General features: G+C 41.4%; 2 protein-coding genes across 2 annotated transcripts in view; one reads left to right on the plus strand and one right to left on the minus strand.

Moving 5' to 3' along the window:
• psmg4 (proteasome (prosome, macropain) assembly chaperone 4) lies at positions 1-4,714 on the plus strand. Its single transcript, XM_074636276.1, has 3 exons — positions 1-283; positions 3,335-3,410; positions 4,334-4,714. The coding sequence occupies exons 1-3, from the start codon at positions 107-109 to the stop codon at positions 4,453-4,455; spliced, it is 375 nt and encodes a 124-aa protein (XP_074492377.1). The 5' UTR covers positions 1-106; the 3' UTR covers positions 4,456-4,714.
• The window catches only part of slc22a23 (solute carrier family 22 member 23), a 27,179-nt gene continuing 14,482 nt past the window's right edge, over positions 4,601-17,297 (minus strand). The window contains exons 4-10 of the mRNA XM_074636275.1: positions 13,020-13,206; positions 12,602-12,729; positions 10,962-11,064; positions 10,518-10,744; positions 9,353-9,385; positions 9,066-9,189; positions 4,601-6,613 (exon numbers count right to left, since the gene is read on the minus strand). Coding sequence (XP_074492376.1) covers positions 6,193-6,613; positions 9,066-9,189; positions 9,353-9,385; positions 10,518-10,744; positions 10,962-11,064; positions 12,602-12,729; positions 13,020-13,206 — 1,223 coding nt within the window. The 3' untranslated portion in view covers positions 4,601-6,192. The remainder of the gene's footprint in view (positions 6,614-9,065; positions 9,190-9,352; positions 9,386-10,517; positions 10,745-10,961; positions 11,065-12,601; positions 12,730-13,019; positions 13,207-17,297) is intronic.

Here is a 17,297-nt window from a genome sequence, read left to right on the forward strand (position 1 = left end):
GACGATCGATTGCTTTGGGCTGCCATTTTTTCTTTCACCAGGAAGCAGTGGACTGTTTTCTGCCTGTTTCTGTTTCCACCAAGCACGAGTTCACTGGTTGCTAAACATGAGCGAAACACCAAACGGAGCGGCTTCTGAAGCCATTACGGTGCACAATTTCTCTGAGAGGATTTTGGAGCAGGTGATACACTTCCACGTGATGAAGCTCAGCGGAGGGTTCTTCCTGTGGCTCGGTTCTAGTCCGGTGCTGTCCAACCTGGCGGTGTCCATGAGCTGCAGATATGTGAGTAAACACAACCTAATGAACCGTGGTGGGATGTAACTAACTCAATGGTAAATGGACTTGCTTTTATATTGCGCTTTTCTAGTCTTCCGGCCACTCAAAGTGCAATATATATATATATATATATACATATATATATATATATATGTATATATATATGTATATATATAACATTTTAAATACTTTATATATATATATAAAATATTTAAAATGTTATATATATATATATATATATATATATATATATATATATATAAATATTTAAAGTATTTAAAATGTTATATATATATATATAACATTTTAAATACTTTATATACTACTGGGTAGATTAATCCCAGTGGTGTAATGTAACCAAGTAATAATACGTCATTACAGTACTTAGATCATGTATTTTTTGGGAGTATCTGTACTTTATTTGAGTTTTTCAGTTAACTTTCACTTTTACTCCACTAGCCTACATTTCCTAAATATAATGCATACTTTTACTCCGATCTCATCTAAGCATCTTCGTTACTTGTTACTATTGCAAGATGGACAGACAAGAGACAGTAGATATTTAAAAAAATAAATAAAAAAGAATTCAATAAATTAAGATAATCTCAACATGACAGTTACCATATTAAACAGGGACGTTAAATATATATTTTATAAAGGTCTCCTAGAAAGACAGGGTTAACGCACATCCCCCGAAACAACACAGCAGACAGCTTTAGTTAATCACCACTGAAACACACACATTCATACACTGATGGCAGAGGCGCCAACTTTGCCCATCAAGATATGATCTAAATACTCATTCACACACCGATGGCTATGCCTGAAGTTAAGTCTTGCTCAAGGACACATCGACATGTGAAGTAATATTTCTTAATATAAGGAAATCCTATCTGCCATGGTGGTAGAAAGGGCGACGCGATATATACAGTAGGTATTGACGATAATTGTGATATTTAAAAATGAAATATTGATATCATGTTAATAATACACTATGATTATATTATATGAACAATTCAGCGCCTCTTAAATCATTTTATATGTACAGTTATGGTAACATAGCTCTCTCTACCTCCCTACACTTGTATTTTGAGTGTAATTAATTTGCCAAAAAAAAGATACTAAATGCACAATAAACAAAGTTAAAGACGAATTTGACAGATAGCATTTTATTTTTTGTTTTTCAAATTTTCTATAGATATCACAATAATATCATTATCATGAATTATATTGGCCACAATAATTGTGTTGTGAAAATCTGATATTGTGTCGGCCCTAGCGGCAGGTGACCTGAACTTCTTAGCTGCCACAGCCAACATTTAGCCTGTATTTGGCAGGTGGCAGGTTTTGTCTTGAGATATTATGAAATGGGGTTTAGGATGAGCACTTCTCCTTGTGTTAACATGTTGTTTACTTTACAGGTGATTTGCATGGAATCAGCTGCTTAGCGGTCAAATGTTATATTAATAACTTTTTTATAACGTTAACGTTACTAAACGTTATCTACTCTATACTGACGCGTGGAAAAGGATGCCGGCCTCCCTGGTCTCTTTGGTCCCTTTGGTGAAGCAATTAGGTGCTGAACAGCTGACAACCAGTTGCTGCCCATAGGTGGCAATTGTAAACAATACCCAAGTGAAACGCCGGACGATCATTCCATTAGTTATGACGTAATGTCGCATCTACTGTTTAACAGACACTCACTCCGGATCCAGCAACGTCTTCTCTTACTGTTTCATCCACAGTTGGTAGCAGGAGGACAGTTAACTCACCTCACGACCCTCGCGCGTAGCCGGCAGAGACTGACTGACTATCAATAAGTTACTGTTTAATTGACACAAAACTGATGTTTTTCAATACCTTCATGATGCCCATATTAGTGAAAATTATAATTAAAAATTCTACTAAATTGGGCTCATGTTGCACACTTATTTTGATTGCTAATGTGTAATTGATTTATTTTACTTAAATGTTTTAATAAAAAATAATGGATTTTTTTCAATTGCTTCCATGTCATGTGACCCAGTGACTCAAAATCAATATCAGAAATGGATAATACACAGACCACATAGGACATAATGTACCCCTTTTAGTGCTTCTTCTATTTTATGTTAATATTTTTACTGAAAATGTATGTTTTTTTTTAATAGCTTCCATGGCATGTGATCTAGTGTCTCCAAATCAATATCACAATTTAATAATACATTGGACAAATGGGACACACCTCTTCATATTGGATTTTAGTGCTTTATTTATTTTATATTTATATGTTTATGAAAGAATTATGGGGGTTTTTTTCAATAGCTTTCATGGCATGTGATCTAGTGTCTCCAAATCAATATCCACCAATACTACATTGAAAAATGGGATATCCCTCTTTATATTGGATCCTAGTGCTTCTTCTATTTTATATTAATATTCTTATGAAAACAAACATTTTCCAATAGCTTTCATGTCATGTGACCTACTGTCTCCTAATCCATGTAATAAATCAATACTATGTTGACAAATAGGAGGACACAGAGGCACGTGATCTTTTTCTGATGACCTGTCTCATGCACTACTGTCAGGATATAGTGACTGTTTTTTAAAACAATAAGTCTTTTTTTAAGCATATTTGCTCCAATTCTACCCACTGCAGCTTTAAAAGGGAGGCATTGTCATGTTGTTGCTCTGTTGTGTAGTGGGGACCTGAGTCATAATCTAATCTTAAAGTCCCTATGATTCAGTATTATTCCAGCACAGGGCCACTGGTTGGTTAATGGGTCCTTAGGAGGCAAAATATAATATATCTGCTACCCGGAGTACAGTGCATCGTCCCTTGACATCCTCCACAAAACACAGAGACAACTAAACTGTCCTTTATCAGGAGTCACTGGAAGAAAAGATGATGGAATTTGTGTCTGGGATCTATTGCCTTCAGTTTGAAACTGTTTGGCAACCCCTGGGCTGACAAACAGATATTAAGAAAGTCAATCATTATTTTGGATGTCAGAGAGCTAACGATTGCAAGAGACTAACCGCTGTTCTAATTATTGTTTTGTTTTTTGTCTGCAGGATTCGATGCCTTTATCTACATTAGTCATGGGGGACCCATCTAATACGGCTCCTAATTCCTTGGCACAGAGATTAGGTAATGACTTTGCATGAATTTGTGTTTTATTATTGCCGCTAATGTAGAAAGTTATAAAAAAGCTGAAATGCTCTTTTCAGCTGTTATGCGGTTATATTTTGTGGATATTTTGTGCATGTTTTAGCTCCTTTGCCATAAACCACTTATAATCCATTTTTACTGCTCTGCTAATTATTCTCCAAATCCTGCTGTTGTGTTTTCTATGTGTTTTGCCCACCTTCAAGGCAGCCACTGGCCTCCATTAATTTCAGTACAGAGTATGGGTGCATCCCAAGTCTCTTAAATTGCATTCACGTTTCCTTGCGTCTCAGTCCCTCCCACCGGGGGATACATGGAGACGCAGGGAAACCATGCGAGGAGAGAGGAAATTAGTTTATAGAGAAATGAGATGTCCTTTCTCCTGAAGCGTCATGTGAAGCGACGTCGACATAGAAATCTAATAAAATATAAAACTTGGGAGTGATGCACTTGAGATTAATCTGTTATCTGTCTTCACTCCGGTATAAAACTCCAGTAATGTTGAGCTGTATCAGATCAGTCCGATCAGCTGCAGCATCCAATCATCCACTTTCATTGGAAAAGAGTTGGCAACACTGGGCTGGGGTTTCGGTTGGATTATTTTTTTAAATGTAGTGTACTCTTGCTAGTTTCTCAAGATCACCGACACTGCCTTGAAAGTATCAGTACTCATTATGCAGGTATCGCTATCGGTATCGAGACTGAAAAAGTCGGATCGTTGCATCCCTGCATTATAGTAAATAGGCTATAACATGCAGGTCCATTAACCTAAAATAATTCATCTTGGGTCTCCACAACGTCCAAGACTCCTGACTTTAGCTTATAGGTGTATACTATAGCAAACCATTTAGTGTATTATCTAAAGTAAAAAGTGAAATAATTGTCTGTTTCTGTCTGTCTTGCAGCAAAGAAGACCAAAAAGCAAGTATTTGTGAGTTACAGTATTCCCATGACAGACTCCAACCTCAGTCTTTTGGTGGAGAACAGGATCAAAAAGGAGCTGGAGCTTCACCCCGAACACTTTTGAACACATTTAATTGTTTATTGAAATCTGTTTTGTGTAGAACCGAGGACATGTAGAAAGAAGGGCAACATAAAAAGTAGCTTCTCCTTCTTCTTTGGACTTACATACTCCTACTGTAACCGTACACCAAGACAATAACCACAAACAGTCACATCAAGTGTTCTTTTATTGACATAATAAATTAAGTGGTTTATTATCAAAACATGTAGGCCTATGGCTTTTTGTACAAATGCATCATATTAAAAAAATAACACTTAGAAAACAGCATTAGTGGTTCTTTTTTTCCCGTGTTTAACTGTTGAAAACATACAAACTAGTAAACCGTACAGGGTGTTCAAAATACATGCTGTGTTAATATGATTTAAAAAATGGAGGATGTTTGGATCTGTCGATTCAGGTATATATGGATGAAATGGTGTATGGGATGGTTTATCTATTCAATGTGCTTATATCCTAGAAAAGTAAAATTGATGGGCCATACGTTATGAATGAATGAATGGTACATGTACACATACCTTACATTTTTATGCAGTCCTAAGGGATATTTACGTAGTAAAGTGTAAAATGTACACTAATCACAACTAGGCCATGTCTGCGCAGACGACGCTGCTCTATCCTAATCTTCACAAACGTTTATTTCAAAAAACTGTAAAATATTGTGCTTTCTGGCTAGAGTTACACATCCCAGGAGCAGGATTACAACATTACCACAGTACAGAGAAAAAGGAGTGAGAGTCAGAGTGGAAATATTTGCTAATTAAGGAGGTATTTCAAGCGACTAAATTTGCCCTTGGGAGCGTGACAAAAATAAATACTGCTTTTCTTGAATTACATTCTCCGTTTTGTTAAAAAGAGAACAGAGCCATCATGATAAAGCCATTTAAATGCTGAGACGCATCATAAGACATACAGTAGTACACTGACTGGTCACTCTAATGTCCGTTCAACTCTCAGATTTGTTCAGCATCGCCCATCAGTCTCTTCAGGCTACACATACAGTCTGCCAAGGTCTCCGGCTGTTCGTCACATCAGACAACCATCATACACCCACACCGGTAGCAGTAATGCTTCCTTTAAAAATCAGTGTCTACACTGACCTCATCTCTGAGGATAAAGTGTCACATTGGACTTCTAGTAGAGGGACCACAAATAATAGGAAAAAACTATGTGTTCCCTTTCATGCAAAATCATGGTAGTGGTTTAGCCAATCCCTGGATCTCCAATGTGTTGGCAGAAAATCACAAACACTTGATTGTGTCTCTGACATTTAGTGCAAAATAACTTATAAAGAATTATAAGATGCAGTGAAATCCTCTCTCAACGAGTCAAAACTACAAAACTCACAGAGCACACGTTATTGAAAGCTAGTCTGCTCTACTTCTCCTCACTTGCCTGCGTCTTTAACCTGTAAATCATTCTCGACAGAGCGGACGACAGTGCAAGAAAATCACCAACACCACTGAAGACTTTCATATTATTTAACACACACTGACTTCAGATAAACGTATTCCAGTACAATATTTTTTGGCAACTCCTGAATGAATCATAATCACTACAACTACACAAATTAATGTTCGTCACCATCTCAAAACTCACTGTTACGAGAGTTCATCCGGTTCATTCAAAAGATTCTTTTTTTCCCTTAAAAGTTTTTTTTTTTTCACAAGTTCAATGACCATTTGGTTCAGGTTAATGCTTGAGCAATAATTAGCACAGTAGTATAGACTATTGCTAGGATGCTCACACCCCATTGGCTATGGCGCGATTTCCAATCACCTCCCCACCGGTGGCCAGGGCGTACGAGGCAGGCACCGCTGCCAGAGCGGTTGCTGCTGCCACTGTAGCGCCCCCAGTGGTTGTGAGGTGTAACGGCGTGTCGTGGACGCGGGAGTAGTCCCCGTCGGTCTTGGCGAGAAGGAGGTGCTGCTCTCCCGGATTGAGCAGCGTCTGACGGGTGAAGGTCTCTCCGTCAGCCAGGCTCTCCGGCAGGGGCTGGCCCCGCGGCTCGGGCAGCAGCAGCAGGCAGATGATGCACAGCAGGGTGCAGCAGGCGAAGATCACGTGATGCAGGAAGTAGCCCTTCTGGTTGTGGAGCTCCATGATGGGTGCAGTGAGCATGCCGAAGCCGGCGCTGGCCAGGACCAGGCCCAGCCCTCCACCCCTGCACACACAGAGAGAGAGAGGAGGTGTAGCAAATCTGTTACCGACGTGACTAAAACTAACAACCGGAGCTCTTAAGGCACCAGTATGCTTCAAAAGAAGTGCTTGTTGAATCGTCGAACAAGCTCTGAAACCTCACATTGCCACACCTGTCATTTTCTGTGTGCAAAAATGAGTGCAACACCATGAATGCTTTTGAGGAGAGACTGTCGGAACTAGGGCTGTCAAAGTTTACGCGATAACGCGTTAACGGAAATTCGTTTTAACGCACCTAATTTCTTTAACGCAAGTTGCGATTTTAATTAACCTCTTAAAAAAATGATGGGCCGCCATCAGGTCCTGATTTGATCTTACAGAGGTTGTAGCGGGCTCAGTTTCAAAGCCAGAGTGAATATACTGGCATCATATGAAACTAGAAAACCTAAGGAATCCATTGGTAATAATAACACTCCAAACTTACTCTAAATTTTGGAGAGCAAAAACTGTCATGGCCATTTTCAAAGGGGGTCCCTTGACCTCTGACCTCAAGATATGTGAATGAAAATGGGTTCTATGTGTACCCACGAGTCTCCCCTTTACAGACATGCCCACTTTATAATAATCACATGCAGTTTGAGGCAAGTCATAGTCAAGTCAGCACACTGACACACTGACAGCTGTTGTTGTCTGTTGAGCTTTAGTTTGCCATGTTATGATTTGAGCATATTTTTATGCTAAATGCAGTACCTGTGAGGGTTTCTGGACAATATTTGTCATTGTTTTGTGTTGTTAATTGATATCTAATAACAAAATATATACATTTGCATAAAGCAAGCATATTTGCCCACTCCCATGTTGATAACAGTGTTTAATAACAAATCTCCCTTTAAGGTACATTTTGAACAGATAAATGTAATTAATTTGCGATTTAATTAATTAACCCTAACCCGATGTAATGGATTGACAGCCCTAGTCTGAACATGTGCACCTTTACCCCCATCTGTACGGTTCATCCTATCTTGTACTTCTCTATGGCGGCAGACTTTTCAGCCCTGCGTTCAAGTGTGGCCACACAGCAGATCTAAAGACTTGTGCTGCTAGACACTTTGTATGAACTAGTCCGTTTGAAGCATACTTGTGGGCACCAAGTCCATCCTCACCTGTCAGTCAAAACTGCACCACAAGATGGAGCCACTAAGCAACATGAGAACGAGAGCTGTGTCCGAAGATTCCACACATAGTCATAATACACAGTATCAACTATATAGTAATTGTCAAAGTAGACTGTTTTTGCAGTTAGCACACAAGAAATCAAAACATTTTGTACTAACAGGAAATATATTTTCATGTGTGCTTACAGGCATCAGTTATACTGTGACTTTTGGATCACACTGTCAATTCAATTTAACAAATAAACAGCTAAATGGTTTTCCAAAGACTTCAGACATTTTTTTGGGATACACCAATCGAAAAAAATAAAGGAAAACGCATTTTTTTTGTTTTGTGTGGTGGAAACTCTACATGTTTAACACACTATATACTCAAACCTACTTAAAATTAGTATTTAGTACATCATCTGGACACAAAGTAGGCTTATAGGGAATGGGAATCGCGGACTATTCTGGGGTGCGCCGCCATTTTTGGAGGGTAGTATACGGAGCTACGGTAGACTGTCATTATCTGTCACCGGTCTATTAATCTGTCATCTGTCAATCGTTCATCATCAGAAATGTATAAAGTACGTGCGAAAGACAAATACCCATATAAAGGAAAGCTGACAGAGGCAAAGGGGCCATATATTCCAAAATTGAAGTTAGTTTACGATGTCGATCCTTACGAATTAGGAGGACCTTGACAGTTTGTCACCCATTACAGTCACTGATGTGTTATGGCGTTAGTGAACACCTGTCAGCAGTTCAAAATATGTTAATCTGGGTAGGTATATGACATTAAGATCTACAAGCCAAATGCCAACTTCACAATCATCTGGACAAAGATAAGCTAGCAAATGTTATGCAAACGGAATACTAACAAAATGTTGGCTAATACTGCATAATTAATCTGCCGGTATCTTGCAAAATGAAACCCATAACGTTAGCCTACCTTTGTGTCTGACTGTCTGCTGTACATACTACAATTCGGCTTTTGAATCTTATTCACTATGCAGTGTTTTGTGTTATCTTTTGACACTTGCAGTAAACAGCCAGCGGATGGCACTCTTACCCTTTATCCTCCAAATATGGTGGACTTACTGTCGGTGACATCACATTCCCATTCCCTATGTCTGAAATCACTTTCACTATTCCTTTTATAATAAATATTCCACACATTTTGCGATCAATTGTGGCCAATTTTGTGGACACAGTGTTCACTCTAGGTTGTAAATAATAAGTGATCGGACACAGCCTGGAGCGCGCCTACTGCAGAGGGTCCTCTAAGAGTTGTATTTTGTGTTTATGACCATTCGGGCTCACCTGATGACAGTAGGGGTGATTTCAGCACAAAAGAATATGCTGAGTGTGCTGACTGCGTGAGAGGAGAACATGCCGATGATGGAGAAGGCCACCGAGAACTTCCTGTTCAGAGAGTCTCGCAGAACTGTCCAGAAGAGGACAAGAAAACGTGAGTATACCTGAAACACAAACAACTGCTAACATAACACTAGCCGAGGGGCACAAATGAGAGTGTTTATAAGACGTTATTGCACAGGGACCTTAAAATGGGACTACAGTATTATCACAAATCAACAGATTAGTTGTACCTGTGTCATGGCGAAGGCTGTACTTCCCAATCACTGGATTCCATGAGCGAGCATTGGAGAGCCGAAAAGAGGAGAACATGTCATTAGTAAGCACAAAGGGCAGCACAGTGCTGACTCATAACAAGCACAATTTAAAAAAGCCCTCAGGAGAACTCTGAGCCGTTTACCACTGGAGCCTGAAATAATGACTACTGTATAACATATGTAGGTCAATAAAAGGGAGAATGAGGAAAGGCTCCTATTAGACTGAGAGCTGAACTGCAGTCTGTACTGTTTTAATGACACAGGGATGCAAAAATGTGCGAGTACAACAATAACTACAAGTTTTGCAATATCTTTCATAACTTTCTAATCAGATTTTTCTCCCTTGAACTTTTGTAAAGCCTTTCCCCAAACTGCAGTTGTCCAATCATAGTCTAACAAGCTTAACTATGCATAGCAGGTCTGTCAAAGCTTCGGAGTATTCTCAACATGCCGATTAAATGACGTGGACGAGGCACAATAAGAATGATACTTAAAAATCCAGCATCCAAACAGTTTGTCCTGCCTTTCCAGAACAAAAAAAACGCGAGCAAAAGTGTAAGGGGCGGAGTAAAGCTCGATTTATGCTTGAATATAGAATAGAATATCGCTTTGCCGTGAGGAGAAACCTGCACGGAGTAGGCTATAGAATATCCAAACGTTTCCTCGTCACATTTCCGCATCAGCCAGTGGGCAGCCTATGGGTCTTAAACTTGCTTTCTTCCTAATAGCCAGCAGGGGGCGACTCCTCTGGTTGCAAAACCGAGTCTGATTGTATAGAAGTCTATGAAAAAATGAGCCTACTTCTCACTTGATTTATTACCTCAGTAAACATTGTAAACATGAGTTTATGGTCTCAATCTCTAGTTTTAAGTCTTCTTCAATACAGCATGATGTTCTTTTAGTAAATGATGGTCCCATTTAGAGTCAAATAGACCATAAAGCAGGGTATGCTTTAAGGCATGGCTACCTTGTGATTGACAGGTCGTTACCACGGCGTTGGCCAGACCGGTTGTTCCAAAAATTACACCCATTTTTGAGTGAGTTTTATCATTGCAAACTGCACAGGTGCAACTCTTGAATGCAAAGCTTGACAGGTGTAGCAATAGTAACTAATAGCTGCAGGACTTGTGTGATTACTCACAGTTGAGTAAACCCAGCTGTAGTAGCGATGCCAGGGCTGTAATGATCATGAAGGTGAGCAGCCCTCCACGCCGACCCATCAACCCCACTGCGGGGCAAACCGCCAGACAGGTTGCCACAGCGATGCCAGCCATAGTGTAATAGTCCGCGTGGCACAAAGCGGTGGGCTGGGCCTCCGGGTCCATCATACTGCGGGCGAAGCAGTGGTGGATCCCATAACCTGTCAGTCTGCACAAACAACACACAAAGACACGATAAGAAAGCAGACAGGGAGGTGGCACCTGAGACATGCGTCTGCCATGGGGTGAGTGAGGTGTACACCCGCGTATATGTCTTCATTTCTCTCTGGAGGATGAGCTCATGTGTAATTCATGCTCTCTCAACACAATGGATGTTGGCTTTGATTAGAAAAGGAGCTGTATCAGCCCGGCCGCAACACACTTACGAGTTGACACACAGCACCACAATGTTTTTCCACAGGTTCCTGGTGCTCATCATCTTGACAATGCAGGTCCTCTGGGGTTTCTTGTGCAGCTCCTGCTCCAACTCTGGTAGGAAACATGAAACGAACACCTTGAGACCTTTCCTTACAGAAGGTAATGAGAGGCCGGCCGCTAAGGGACCTTTAACACAGAGAAGCTAATGTGCTCTTGGTCCTTTAGATAGATATAGCACATCCCTTTGCCCGCTCTCATCATCTATCTGTGTGCTTGGCCACTGCGACAGGCATGAACACTGAATCAATCACCAAGGCAGGGGAGGAAGAGAGACAGGGGAGAGGTCTAAGGTTCCTTCTTTGAGGTCTGAACGGTAGCAAGACAATTATCAACTTTTCTGATCATCCAATCATTGTTAAAATCCCCAAAATGCACTGGTTTGAGCTTTTCAAGTATGATAATTTACTGACCAGTTTAGCCCCTTTTCAACTGCAGGGACTTTCCCCCTTTCAGAGAGGAGTTTGCAGGGATGACCGTCACTTATTGTAACTGTACCGCTTCATTCCTAAAACAAGGAAGTACTCTTGTATCGATTTAAGACCATTTTAGGACAAGGGGAGAACATTTCTCTTTGTTTGACAATCATCATCTGTTCATTCAAATACACAGATATTTTCACAAATGAGTGAGTGACAGTGGTCGGCAAAAGCTGTTTTGTTTCATGTACGTATCATAAAAAAAGCTTATATATCTGCAGTCCTCGGTCTTCTGGTTTCCCTTTTTGAATGACAAATACAGACTACCGCCACATGCTAGTGTGGAGAGTTATTTAATCTCACGCAGGCGCAGAACGTATACGTGCTAACTGGCCATTGGCTGTAGTCTTTGCGTTGTGTTCGAGTGCAACTTGTCGGCCAAAACAAAGGTGCCGCTAGTTCTCTGATGTTGGGTTGGTGTGTCTGGGGCATAAAGCCTCCATTATTCTCCCAAACGGACATGTACACGAACAGCTGCGGACACCACGGACGCGTAGTAGTTCCATTTCTACTGTCCGCTTGGAGGACCCGTTCAACAAATGCACAGTAGCTACCCCTTGTAGCGCAGTGGCTACTGCGTGGTCACAACTAGTTGCTGCTGCATGGACATCCGCACAGAGCCTACGCGTTCACACTCTGATGACGAAATGTACATCATGTGGAACTTCGCGGACGCGCAAAGTAAAATTTCGGCTTAAGAAAGTGCGATGGGCAGTTTTTACTATTTTCTGACATTTATAATGAAATGATGAATCGCAGAACAGATTGAACTCAAATGAAAATAATCGTTAGTGGCAGCCTTTATTGATCTTCCAGTGAGACAATCTAAAGGAGCAGGTATGTGTTCATGCGATTGCAATTGTATTTCATCATAAAAACAGTTGGGAAATGCTGCTTGAAATCGACAGCATGTTTGCACATATGAAAAGGAGATCTTTGAGTCTTTGTATGCGAGTCAATGTCTTTGTGTTCGTTGCATGTTCATTTCATCACACGCCAAGAAGCAGCTGTAACTTAACACAGGTGACAATTTCAAATGATTTGTATGATGAAGTGAATACAGCAAAAGAGAGAATACATTTAGAGCTATCGAGCTGTTTAATGTCCCCCACCTGTAAGAACTCCACTCGGCTCGGTTGTCAGGTTAACCTGGTTCTTCTTGGCGATACGCAGCATCATGGTTTTGGACCGCCTGTAGTGCTGGGTGGCCAGCAACCAGCGCAACGACTCTGGAAAAAGCCTTATGAGAGAAAGAGGGGGATGGGAAGGACATGGAGAGAGAGAGAGCGAGAGAGAAGAGAAGGATGAGAACCGATTTGTGAGAGCAAGATGAAGAAACGGACAGAAATGGGGAAGAATACAAACAATAGAAGAAAGAAAGTATTGTTTGTAAGTTGAAGCAGAGGCTGCTCAGTACTGTGTAGTGCAGTGTGTACTGTACGAGCCATCGCCTGGCTCAGCGAGAGAAGAATCTCCCCCCCCCTCCCCCGCATCCCCCCGATGTGGATTTCCTAAGAGGGCGGGACTCACCAGACGTAGGGCAGCATCAGAACGAAAGGGCTGATTATAACAATCTGCAGCACCTGCCAGTCATCCCGGTCCGGCCAATTGCGGCACAGAGCGGCCACCCCCGGCATCAGGAGCTGCCCGCCCACCATCAGAAAACTGGCCACCATGGTCATGGCGAAACGCCAGGCTGGCAAACAAAGCTCAATCCCTAAAATGAAGAAACAGAGAGAAGAGAGGAAGATTTTGTTTCACATAAAATATAGACTCTTGTAGTGTTGGTGCACCAGTACAGACAAGTAAATTATGTATAAGCTGTGGATGTGATTACCATCACAAACTAAGCAGCAGCCATAATGGCCTGGAAGAGTGTGATGTGTGTGTTTGTTTAATGGTGGGGCCAGTATTGAATTTCCTCTCTGAATTATTGAGGACTCCTATTACTGATCCTTCCCATGAGAACACACTAGTTTTACACCAGACCTGTTTATAAACTTAGGATGGACTAGGCTTTTGAGACGGTTCAGCTGCTCGGTGTGCATTCGACTGTAACCGTCCCTCAATCCCCCCTCCCCCCCCCCGACCGAGCTCTCATGGTACAGTCCAGATGGCCTGGCCCATATGGCAAGGTCTTTTTGAAGGTGACTATTGTAGGAGGGAGGGAGAACGGAGGAGACTCGCTAACCTGGGCCTCATGTACCATTACTTCTTATTGTGGAGAAGAAGAAAAAGAGGGGGAGGAAAGGGAAGAGAGGTGCAGAATACAAATTACTTTTCCCCCCAAAGGACATGAAAAAGTCCCTCCATTCATCAGTGGAATCACAGGAGGAATGATAATAAAGACTAGAGAGACAGAGGAAAACACATGGAGAGAGGCGGGGGGAAAGAAAAAGGCCAAAAGATGACGAAGATTTTCAGACAAGAGAAAGAGAGGATTAGGCAGAACAAAATAAAGGTATTACTGAAAATCCCTTCATCTCTTTTCTTTTCAGGCCCAGACCAATAGTTTTAGAGTTAATATCTCCAATAACCCTCCCTGCAGGGACCAAAACAGATGAAAGAAATTACACTGACCCGTAATCCTTAATGTCTTTATGCATCAAGGGAGAAAGACAGAGTCTGTCCGATTAATCACAAATTAATCACACATTTTTGTGTCTGTTCAAAATGTACCTTAAAGGGAGATTTGGAAGTATTTAATACTCTTATTAACTCTTATTAGCGTTATTTAGCCTACTTTGCGACAAGCTAGTATGACATGGTTGGTACCAATGGATTCCTTAGGTTTTCTAGTTTCATATGACACCATTATCACTTCACTTCACCCTAGCTTCAAAACTGAGCCCACTACAATCTACAAATCGCAAGTTGCATTAATGTGTTAAAGAAATTAGTGACGTTAAAACAAATTTGAGTTAACGTTTTTAACGCGTTAACTTTGACAGCCCTAATCTTTTTATATCTTATATTATTTTAGTTAAATGTATGCATGTTTAGCTGGCTGTACAATTAGGTAGTTTTGTATGTGAAACCTTAATCTGTGAAATTACTAGCACTTAAAGCTGTCAGATAATGTTCAATATTGCCCTCTGAAATGTAAAGAAGTTGGAGCACGTATGAAGTAACATAAAACGAAAGTGTAGTAGTACAAGTACCTCAAAAAAATCATACTTGTTTACATGTACTGTATTTTCACCACTGCTGTCTGTTCTGACAAACAACACAGCACTGTGTCTCTGTGGTACCGCTGTCCACAGCAGTCAATAGACATCACAAACACACACATCAACGCACGAGATAACTGTACCTTGGCAAAGGCAATGCATCTCTAAACCTGCCTCGCAAAACAAAAACCACTCCCATCTCTCTGGGGAGGTTTCTTATCCCGCTGACTCTACTGGGATATCAATACACACACACACACACACACACACACACACACACACACACACACACACACATTGGCAAGGACCTTTTGTTCCAGCTGAGTAGGAGAATGGTTCTCCTTGTTCTGATTATCTCACTGCCCCCCCTGTGGGCTGATCCTCCCTCACCCCCCTCCTGCCCACTCTTCCCTATGGCTCATCAGGGCTGAAGTGGCTTCCTCACCCTTTGTAAAGCCCCCATCCCCCACTTCTACCCACCCTCCTTACCCCCTCCTCCTCCTCCTCCTCCTCCTTTCACCAAGCAGCTTCTCTACTGTCCTTGCATCTGAACAGTTGCAGCGGGGTGTGAAAAACAAAAAAACTATAATGGAAGAAAGGGAGGCTCGAAACAAAGAGAAGGCAACGAAAAGCAGCTGATCTAATGGCCAAACTAATCTCTGATGACAAATGGCTGACAGCACCACCACACACACTTTTGTGTTGTCTGCTGCTCCCTCGCTAACCTTGCCTGGGGCATGACAACAGGGCGCAGACACAATTGGCTTTCTAACAGCGTGAGTTCAGATAGAGAAGCACAGTCTGTTTGTGTGTGTACGATGTGGATGTATAGAGAGGCTGCAGGTGGTGACATGCACTTTAGATTTAGATTTTGGGAGAGGGAGAATTTTAGTGATGAACAATGAATCCATAAGTCGAACCACAGATTATTTATTAATGACAATTTTGATAATTAATTCATTGTTTAAGTCATTTATAGTCTTAAGGGCCCAGACGCAACAAACCGACATCAAAGAACTAGCGGTGACGAAAGCCAACTGTTATGTCGCCTCACGTTACCCGTGTCTTGGCCAAAAAGACAACAGCAAAGACTACAGCCAACGGCCAACTACCATGTATGTTCTGTGCCTGCATGAGAGGAAATAACTCCACACCAGCAGTTGAGCGGTAGTCTGTATTCGTCATTCAAACAGGGAAACCAGAAGACAGAGTACTGCGAAAATACCAGTGGGCAACCTCCAGGTCTGAAAAGTGAGGCCAATGCTGAAGTGCCTTGAAATTGCGTTATTTCTAATAGCCAGCAGGGGGCGACTCCTCTGGTTGCAAAAAGTAGTGGTCGTGTCTAGACGGAAAAGCACAAATTGCGAAACTCTGGCAAGATGGTTAAGGTTAGGCATTGACTTCAAATGGTTAAAGTTAGAATAAGTCGTCGGGCAGCAAGTCTCGCAAGAGTTTTTGCAATTTGGGGGTTAATTTCTAGACACGCGCAAAGAAGTGTGATTGTATAGAAGTCTATGATAAAATGAGCCTACTTCCCACTTGATTTATTACCTCAGTAAACATTGTAAACATGAGTTTATGGTCTCAATCGCTAGTTTCAAGTCTTCTTCAACACAGCATGATGTTCATTTAGTAAATTATGGTCCCATTTAGAGTCAAATAGACCATAAAGCAGGGGATGCTTTAGGGCGTGGCTACCTGGTGATTGTCCGGTCTGGGAGTTGTCCATGTTTTACAACTTTAAACCTTTCACAGTGTGTTTTGAGTTCATGAAAGTTAACTGCAACATTTTGGTCGCCTAAAAATGTCTTATTCAGCGTGAGGTTGTACTTAGCTCAGTGAATACCTTTGAGATTTGGACCAATTGTCGGACAAAATAAGCACTTTGAAGACGTCACCTTAGGCTCCGGAAACTTGTGCGCATTTTTCCCTATTTTCTGGAATGTTATAGACAACAAAATAAATCAATAATGATAATAATCCTCTGCTGCCTTAGGTGGAGGATTTATTAGAGAGGCAGGAATGGGAAACAGTCAAGGGCACGGTATGACAGGACAGTACTTCTCCCTAGCTGAGTCAGCAGTAGTCATCCCCCCAGCCCATAACAACACGCACACACACGCACACACGTACACACACACACACACACACACACACACACACACACACACACAGACACTTACATACACTACATGTCTCTGTCATTACCTACAAGTCTCTGAGGAGCAGAGACAGAGACAAAGATATTAACCTTATCTCACTGGTGTAAAAGCAACTGCAGTTTAATTCCGTTGGGTCCATGCAAACCTCCCTCACTGAAAACTCTACCACACGCTCACTCCCTGTAGGCCTTGAAAAGTGTCTCTGTACATTGTTGTATCTTGCTACAGCAGCTCCGTCATCTGGGATTCACACAGGATGTACACTGAATTCAAATGTTGACACAATTTTGTGAGAAAAACATACCAAAACCTATATAGAAACTTTTTAAATGACTCCTGCAGCACAATCTACTCCTCTGCCGTTGTTTGCTCCGACCCAGAACTGTTCGAAGTCCGTCTATTGCACCAAGTTTAAGTCAGATACTCTATGTGTCTGAACAAGTCTCAAGTCCTTGAGAAGAATTCCAAGTCAACTG

This window comes from Sebastes fasciatus, chromosome 5, assembly GCF_043250625.1.
Source record: "Sebastes fasciatus isolate fSebFas1 chromosome 5, fSebFas1.pri, whole genome shotgun sequence".
In the NCBI taxonomy this organism is placed as follows: domain Eukaryota; kingdom Metazoa; phylum Chordata; class Actinopteri; order Perciformes; family Sebastidae; genus Sebastes; species Sebastes fasciatus.